This window comes from Etheostoma spectabile, chromosome 18 (genome assembly GCF_008692095.1).
Source record: "Etheostoma spectabile isolate EspeVRDwgs_2016 chromosome 18, UIUC_Espe_1.0, whole genome shotgun sequence".
Classification (NCBI taxonomy): Eukaryota; Metazoa; Chordata; class Actinopteri; order Perciformes; family Percidae; genus Etheostoma; species Etheostoma spectabile.
This window is the reverse complement of record NC_045750.1, coordinates 8,696,692-8,705,475: the sequence shown is the minus strand read 5'-3', so window position 1 is coordinate 8,705,475 and position 8,784 is coordinate 8,696,692. Positions and strand designations below refer to the sequence as shown.

At 39.5% G+C, this 8,784-nt stretch overlaps 1 protein-coding gene across 1 annotated transcript; it reads left to right on the top strand.

Moving 5' to 3' along the window:
• Nucleotides 1-310: 310 nt before the first annotated feature.
• On the top strand, nt 311-8,525 carry slc35f6 (solute carrier family 35 member F6). The gene is made up of 6 exons (XM_032543473.1): nt 311-521; nt 4,136-4,208; nt 4,689-4,860; nt 5,274-5,489; nt 5,734-5,844; nt 7,697-8,525. The coding sequence occupies exons 1-6, from the start codon at nt 445-447 to the stop codon at nt 8,185-8,187; spliced, it is 1,140 nt and encodes a 379-aa protein (XP_032399364.1). The 5' UTR covers nt 311-444; the 3' UTR covers nt 8,188-8,525.
• The last annotated feature ends 259 nt before the right edge of the window (nt 8,526-8,784 follow it).

The window sequence follows — 8,784 nt, the reverse complement described above, 5'->3', positions numbered from 1 at the left end:
AAATACATTAATGAATTCATTAATAAAGTAGGCCTACAGTTTGGCTTGGGTTCTGACCATTTTTTATTAGGAATATAGAAGGAATTTTCAATCTTATCTTGACTAAAGTATAACATTACCGCAAAGATACTTAGCTTATTTCAACATTTATCTTAATTTCTTTTTTTTAAGTAGGCTGGATAATTCCACAGCATTGTTGTGTAGGCTATATACAGGCCTACAGTGGGAACATGATATCAATCATCCCTCATGTCGGTTCTGTGATTTCCGACGAAACATGAAGGAGGCGTGTAGTTTGCATCGCGGTCAGCTGACTCTATGCTGTCATGTGGCGTTTACAGGCAGAGGAGACGATCCCATGGAGAAAAACAACCTTCTGTGTCTCATCAAACAAAAACCAGTTAGGTGGTCGTCTGTTCCCGGTGTGTTTGTTACACGTCCAACATGGCTTGGACTAAATACCAGCTGTTCCTCGCGGCACTTATGCTCATAACTGGATCTCTCAACACATTATCGGCAAAGTGAGTAGATTGATTAATGTTTTCTTACTGGTGTAATGTGTGTGTAGTTACGTTACAGTTTATTTCACTGTAGGATAATTTGCTGTAGAACTGAATTGGGCCAATGTTTAACTTAACATAAATGGTTAACTGTAGTGCTTATTAGTTCATTCTTTAGTTAACTTAACTAGCTAACGTTAATCGAGCTAGCTTGTTTATTTGTTTTACAACGTAAAAGCACGTTACCCATTCGTAGTTGTAGCAATTGTCTCTATTGGCACGAAACGTGTTCTGGTAAACGGCATGCTAACGTATTGTTAGCATGTTAGCTTAATATTAAATGTGATTGGAAGCTACAGAAAGCTTTTAGGGACATGACATTTCAATTTTATTGCTATGCTAAATAAGCTGACTGTGTTTAAGAGACATGACTCAGGCTTTTATGCGGTCACAGGTTAAGTAACGTTAATAGCCTAGTTTAGCTTTGTCTGTAGACCACAGGTAAATACAATAGATACCATGAAAGATGTCGTTATGTAGCCTTCAAAGCAGCAACTAACTATAACTTTCATTATCATTTGGTCTTAAAAACATCAGCAAATATTGGAAAATGCCCATTACATCTTTCTAGTCCACACTGAGACTTATTCAGATGTCTTGTTTTGTCCAACAAATAGTCCAAAAGCCAAATATATTCAATTTACAATTATTGAAAGAAAAAGTCACATGAGTGGCAGGAAACTAATGTTTAGCATTTGCCCTTGATCACAACAACAATTGATTTCCTTTTGACTGACAAAGGGATTGATTGATTGTAATCAATCAATCAATCATTTCAGTCCTGAAATGACTCCAGGCCTGGATACACAACTTAACTGATTAATCACACTAATACATTTCCTTCCTCTCTTGTTACTGGCACGATGGGAAAAGGCTATCCTTATGAAACAAGAAATTCAGCTTATTAACTTCCCCAACAATCTGTGATGTCAGCTTTCTGCTGCCGCGCACACACCTCTCTGTCCTTTTGTGGGTTTTATCCGTGAAACAAAACTCAAAAACAAATGTTGTATGAATCACGATTTGAGTGCTAATGTGTCAGACAAAGCATCACGGTTTGAGTGCTAATGTGTTAGACAAAGCAAGCTGTGTCATGTTTCCCCAAGAAGAATATCAGCAACTAACAGGTAAAGTTTCACTACAGTCACCTGACACCAGCTTTGTCAAAGCGCTGGTTTTAAAGCCCTACAGCTAAGATCAGTTATAGCATGTAGGTTGATAATTTTGGTGCAAGTTCCCTCTTTCCTTTCATGCAAACATGCACTTTATGAAGATATTTAACCTAAAACACAGTGACCACAAATAAACAGGAATAATCCTTTGGATCAAGTGTTCTTCTTGTAGGGGATAAGCTCAGAAGTTGTTGCATTTAAAGGAAGTGCTGTGTCGTTAACTTTAGGGACCACATACCCTTGTCTTGCATTTTGAAGCAGACCAGACGCTCACATGCTTGTCATGCTTTGTTCGACTGTCTGCCTATAAAAGTCACTGGGTTATGTGGACTTCAATACTCAATAACTTCTCAAGCAACCTCCTCAAATCAGGGTTCCATTTTAGGTCCAATTTTGTTCTCTATTTATTAGGGGTGTGACGAGACACTTACTCCACGAGACGAGACACATCACGAGATTGGGTTCACGAGAACGAGACGAGACGAGATTTTAAAAAAAAATTTAAAGAAATCCTCGATGAAATATATGAATGGAAAATAGTTCTTTTTATTCAACTGAAAAATCACAAAATGCAAAACAATTTAGGTGCATTTTGAAATCAACTATAATGATGAATGTTATTTAACTTTTTTTTTTTACTTCAGGAAAACCAAAATGTTGCCACACAAATGATTTAAAAGTGTCAGGGGATCTTCAATAGTAATTTCACGCTCCATCACGCTGATATCACATCGCCTCACGAGACAACTTTTCACCTCGACGAGAAATCTCGTCACGTTTTAATCTCGCGAGATCTCGTAAAACGAGATCTCGTCACACCCTTACTATTTATCTGCTTCCACTCTGCCAAATTCTCCAGCGGCATAATGTTTCTTTTCATTGCTATGCAGATGACACACAGATTTAACTCCCACTGAGATCCTGGCTGCAGGCTCAGACTGCATCAGAGATGTGAACCCCTGGATGGCCCATAACCTTCTCCAACTTAACACCTCCAAATCTGAAATAATACTGTTCAATTTACCTAACACCATCCCTAGTCCCTTATGCCTCATTCCACTATCCAGTACTGTCAAATCCACTGCCAAAAACCTTCATTTTTGACTCAGACTTCACCCCACAGTCCTGCATCCTCCATATCAGAACCATTTCCAAAATAAAAAAACATACTGTCACAGCACAACCTGGAAAGAGATGTCCATGCCCTCATTTTCTCCCGTCTAAATTACTGCAACTCTCTTTTTAACCGGCATCAACCACAAATCACTATCTCGCCTCCAGCTGGTTCAAAACTCAGCCGCCACCCTTCTCACTGGCTGGAACACATTACTCCATCCTAGCTTCACTGGCTCCCTGTCCATTTTAGAATTGATTTTACTGATCACTTTTAGGGCTTAAACCGTTCCAGGGTCGAGGCTTGTAACCAGAGGTCATCGTGCCGTCTCAATCTGGGCGCCTCGACTGTGGAACGACCTGCCCGAGGAAAGGCTTGTTGAATCAGTGACTTCTTTAAAATCCCTTCTTAAAACACATTTTTTTATAGACTTGCTTTCATGTGATGCTGTCTTTTTATCTTTTCATCCTTTTGTCTTTTCTCTGTTCATCGCCATTTACTGAGTATAAGCCCCATAACTTGGTATTTCCACTTATCTTCGAACTTCTGAATTTTCTTTTTCTCCTTCCTGTCCTTTAGAGCTGCCCCATATTTTGTTGTGTATGTATTGGTATGTGTACTGATGCTCTGTATATTTATGTTTTCTATATATTTTTGTCTGTTTTGGTAAAGCATTTTGTAAGCTGTTGTTTTTAAAGGTGCTATACAAATAAAGTTATTATTTTTAATGATTTTAAAGTATTTTAGGTGAGGGCCTGTCAAACAAATGTACCTTCAATGTAGAAATCTTCACACTAGTTTTTTCAGTTGATTGCTGGTGAAAAGCAGGTATGGTAATGTAAAAAAAATTAAAACTGAGAAAAAAGAAAACTCTGTAACATACTCACATAGTTGTTGTTGATTAGGTTTCTTTTGTTTATAAAATGTCAGAAAAAAGTTGAAAATGGTAAATGCCTGTTATGATTTCATACAGCGCAAGGTGATGCACACAGATTGCTTGTTTTTGTCTGACCAAAAAAAGAAGGAAAAAAAAATATATATATATAGTATACTGTATATATTTATTTTAATAATGTATGTGACAGAGAAAGGCAGCAAGTCATCACATTTGTGAAGTTAAAATTTGGCAATTAAAAAAACACAAACTATGGATTGCTTGACAAAATGATGATGGATAGTTGCAGCTCTAGCTGTGTGGCTAACCACTTTCTCATTTGGATGTTTTTATGTATAGTTGGTTGTGTGAAATGCCCATAATCAAGTTGTAATCATGTCTTCTTGTCTGACAGATGGGCTGACATGTTCTCAGCGAAGGGTTGCCGTGATGACCCTGAACATGAATTTACTCACCCGTTTGTCCAGGTAAAGTAATAAAAGTGACAGGATTATATCGCACTTGGTTTTAACCACATGCACATTGGCCAAAAAAGACGGGTACTGACCGAAATGTGTCTGTTGCACAATTATTAATTGCTCTCAGGTACCTGCTTCAAAAATATGTCATGTTTAGTTATTGATTAATCAGATAGTTACTGATTTAAATCAAAATAATTCCAAATTTTGCTGTGTATGCCGGCACGGTGGTTCAGTGGTTCCGGATTTGACCCTTTGGCCCTTCTGTGTGGAGTTTGCATCTTCTCTCATGTGTTAGCATGTTGTTGTTTTTTTATCTGGTTTCTCCAGCTTTCTCCCACAGTGTACTAGATATGGTGTTAATTAATAGTTTAATTGTGTCGACTCTAAAAAGTAAAATACAATCAGTAATTGTTTTCTGAACTTCTGTTAAATCAAAAATTCTAATCCGTTTCCTCTCTGTCTCTTCCTTTCACTCTCCATGTCCAGGCAGTGGGTATGTTTCTGGGTGAGTTCAGCTGTATTGCGGTCTTCTACATCTTACTTTGGTATGACAGACGTCGCCCAGAGCCCAAGATAAACCCAGGCCAGAGCTTTAACCCTCTCCTCTTCTTCCCACCTGCCATGTGTGACATGATGGCCACCTCCATCATGTATGTTGGTAAGTAAACTTTTGTTAAAGTGATCATGTGTTGTTTATCTGGTGTTTGTCGTATGCGTTAGCATTTGAAAGCTTGTGTCCTGATCTGTTTTTCCACTTCAAAGGTCAATAAAATGACGTAAATCCCATTAGCCAAACTGAAAAGAGGATCTCCTTAAAGAATCCATTTGTCTGGAGAAAGATAATCGAATCAAAGATGGTGTTGTTTTCCTCAGTGTCAGTTGTGTGTAGTTTGCAGCCACTGCCTTTCAACTTCATTGAGTGGAATGCTTTGATTGTTTACGTGCCACGGGAAAGAAAAAAGGCATTTCCCGATGATAAATGTAATCATGTGTCCAAGACAAATGTCCTTGGTGGATAATAAACAAATTGCAGAAAATGAACTTGGTTGATGAACGTTGTTGGGTTCGCAGCTCTCAACATGACCAGCGCCTCCAGCTTCCAGATGCTACGCGGCGCCGTCATAGTCTTCACTGGTCTGCTTTCTGTGGCGTTCCTGGGGCGACGCCTGATATTCAGTCAGTGGCTCGGCATCTTCACCACCATCCTGGGCCTGGTCATAGTGGGCCTCGCCGACTTCTTCAGCGAGCACAAAGACAACCCGCACAAACTCAGCGACGTCCTCACAGGTGAAGTGGATTTTAGTTTTGATGTGCTACTGTAATCACCTCTGGTCACTTCATGCTGTTGCAAGATGACAGCAGGAAAAGTAAATAAAGTGTAGCTATTATTTGGTTAAATGTTTTCTTATGATACAGTAGTGCAGGCAACGTATCTACGTATAAAATCCTCAGTACAACCTGAAACTACATTGAAAAGGATTTATTTATAGCAGCAGTAAATTAAAGACGACTACTCTCTTCTGTCCTGCAGGAGACCTTCTGATCATCATGGCTCAGATCATTGTTTCGGTGCAGATGGTCCTGGAGGAAAAAATTGTCTACAAACACGATGTCCATCCGCTTCGGGCTGTTGGCACCGAAGGTACAGCAGCTGTTCCCTTGCAGTTACATGTGTTTGAGATGGGGGGGGGGGGGGGGGATAGAATGCGCAAATATCCTGAATTCCCAGTCAAAAAAAGTCAATAATCAAAGGTCAAATAACAACAGATATCAGTCACCTTCTAAGAGGAAGGAAGATGGAATCAATAAAACAGAGTATCGTAGAGTTTCAGAGGCCCTTGTGACAGTGACGTTTGATGCACAGTATTTGCAAAAGGATAAAGTAGGAGTAGTACTGTGGGACAAACACAGGAACTTACTCCACATTGTACACGGAGTTTGACCAAATAAATTAATACATGTTAAAGCAGCACTAATCAATGTCAATGATCTCTTATAGTGATGAACCCACAGCTCTTCTGAGCTTTTCAGCATCTTTCAGCCTGTTCTTTTAGTTGAACCGACTGCAGCTTTAGTGCTTTGCTTTACTCTCAGCGCTCTTGTTTCTAGCAAGGCCAGGCAATAGTTCTTAGTGGAAAAGCTCTAAAATCCAACTGAATACAACCTGCTCAGCATCAAAAGGCAGACAGTTAGCAGCTAGCTGGTGAACATGTTGGAACATTAAGCAGCTAAATGAAACCAAAACGGCTAAAAGGATTGAATACTGGAATTACATTCTTCAGCTGGCCAAAAACACAACTGCTAATTTTGTTACAGGGGCTTGCATAAGTTTACACACCCATGCTAAAGTTGATTAAAAAGAGGAATAAAGAAAAATCCAACCTTTTAAGGACACCAATTTTCTTTGTGGATGAATAATGTATTGTAAATAAATAAATGATCCTCCTTAAAATACAGGGGGTATACATGTACACACCCCTATGTTAAATTCCCATGTTTATTTTTAAAGGCCAGTTATTTCATGGATCCAGGATACTATGCATCCTGATAAAGTTCCCTTGGCCTTTGGAATTAAAATAACCCCCCCACACACACACATCATCCCATACCCTTCACCATGCCTAGATACTGGCATGGGGAACTTCCACTAAGATCATCTCTCAATGCAAATCCAACCAGCTATTAGGCTAACTGAAATGACACCATGCCTGTCTCTATGTCTATGTTTTAGCCTAACACACGTGTGGCATCGCTTAGAGCACCTTTAGTCTTTTGTGAGCTGTTTTTAATGAATGTCTGCCACTTATCACTATTGCACTTAATTATTATTATGATAATTAGGACAATGGTTCCCAACCTTTGGGTCGCAAGTTAAATCTGAGGATTTTTAACATGACTAACAAGGGGAAAAATACGGAAAACATTTCTGCAACCAAAGTTATGCTTATATTTTTTTTTAGACTTTCCTCTAATCTTTGCTATTGTCTTGTGAATAACTGGAGTAAAGGTAAATGCAGCAAGGTAAGTCACTCTTTGGTGGTCTGGTGGACTGGTCACATGCGGTGATGAATGGTTCCCAGAAGACTTGCTTCCCCACTTGATGCTCTTTTTTCCCCACTAATGTCAACCTATAACCACTATAGTAATGCATGGTCATTAAAGCTAATTTATGTCAAATTACACCTTGTTTTTATGTTTAAACAAAGCAGAATATATGATTTTTTTTTATTTTTATTTTATTTTTATTTATTTTTTTGACAAAAAGTTCAGATTGAGTGCACAATCACAGATACAAAAGTTTAGTCAGGATACTGTCTGGAAGTATTTTATTGTTGTTGTTTTTTCAAATGCTATCAAAAAATAAACAAAACACCCAAAATTCAATGAAAGTGAACTGATCATTTGTTTTATTTGCGAACAGACGGGTTAAAGGGTCGCAAGTTCAAAACGGTTTTGGACCACTGGTCATCATAAATTCCGGTTTCCATTTGCAGGTTTCTTTGGGTTCTTCGTCCTGTCGCTGCTTCTCATCCCGATGTACTTCATCCACACCTTCAACTTCAGCGACAACCCACGGCAGGTCCTGGAGGACACGCTGGACGCCTTCTGTCAGATCGGACACAAGCCCCTCATCCTGTTGGCTCTGCTGGGCAACACTGTTAGCATCGCCTTCTTCAACTTTGCTGGCATCAGCGTCACTAAAGAGATCAGCGCCACCACCCGCATGGTGCTGGACAGCCTGCGCACGCTGGTCATCTGGGTGGTGAGCCTGGCGCTGGGCTGGGAGCTGTTTCACGGCCTGCAGGTGCTGGGCTTCCTGGTCCTGCTGGTGGGCACAGCGCTCTACAATGGACTGCACCGCCCCCTGCTGGCCAGGATACCGTGCTGCGTTGACATGATGAACACAGAGCAGCAGGAGGACAGCCCCGGAGAAAGAGAGAGACTGCTGGGGGACGGCAACGTGCAGGCCGGCGACCAGAGCTAAGACTTGAGCCCTGACGACGCCCCAGTGAACTGGGAATGAAATGAAAAATGAATCATCAACATCTTTTTAAAGTGTTTTAAAATGACTGAGCTTCTATACCAAGTGGTTTTTCACTTGTTATTTTAAATAACTAGCTTCTCCTTCTCTAAGTTGTAGTTTTAAGGCTGTAATGCACACTAAGAAAAAAAGGGAACTGTCATTAAATCACACTTGTTAAATGGTGTTTTAGTATTTTTACTCAGGCCTGTGTTGACCTACAGAAGACAAATACATGTAATAAGATGTAATGTGTTGACAAAAAGAGATATTTTTTAAAAGAAAATACACATCTGAAACAATGCAAAGTCTTGAAACATGTTTTTGCTGCACGATTAGATATTGTTTTTGACAATCAATGGATTATTTAATCAGAAAAGGAATGGACGAGGTTTTAATGATCAATTTATCGCCACGATAGTTAACCCAAGAAAAAGTAGTTTCTCTTTCCAACTTCTTAAAAGTGCAGACTTGCTACTTTAAACTCAATATTTTGGGATTTGGGGCCGTTGGTTGCACAAGAGAAGCTATTTGAAGACATCATCATAGGCTCTCAGAACT

Bases quoted from the DNA above. Each gene is read 5' to 3' on its own strand.
- slc35f6 (XM_032543473.1), top strand. From the start codon at position 445: ATGGCTTGGACTAAATACCAGCTGTTCCTCGCGGCACTTATGCTCATA. The intron at 4,861-5,273 runs GTAAGTAAACTT...TTGGGTTCGCAG, and splicing joins CACCTCCATCATGTATGTTG to CTCTCAACATGACCAGCGCC. The intron at 5,845-7,696 runs GTACAGCAGCTG...TTCCATTTGCAG, and splicing joins TCGGGCTGTTGGCACCGAAG to GTTTCTTTGGGTTCTTCGTC.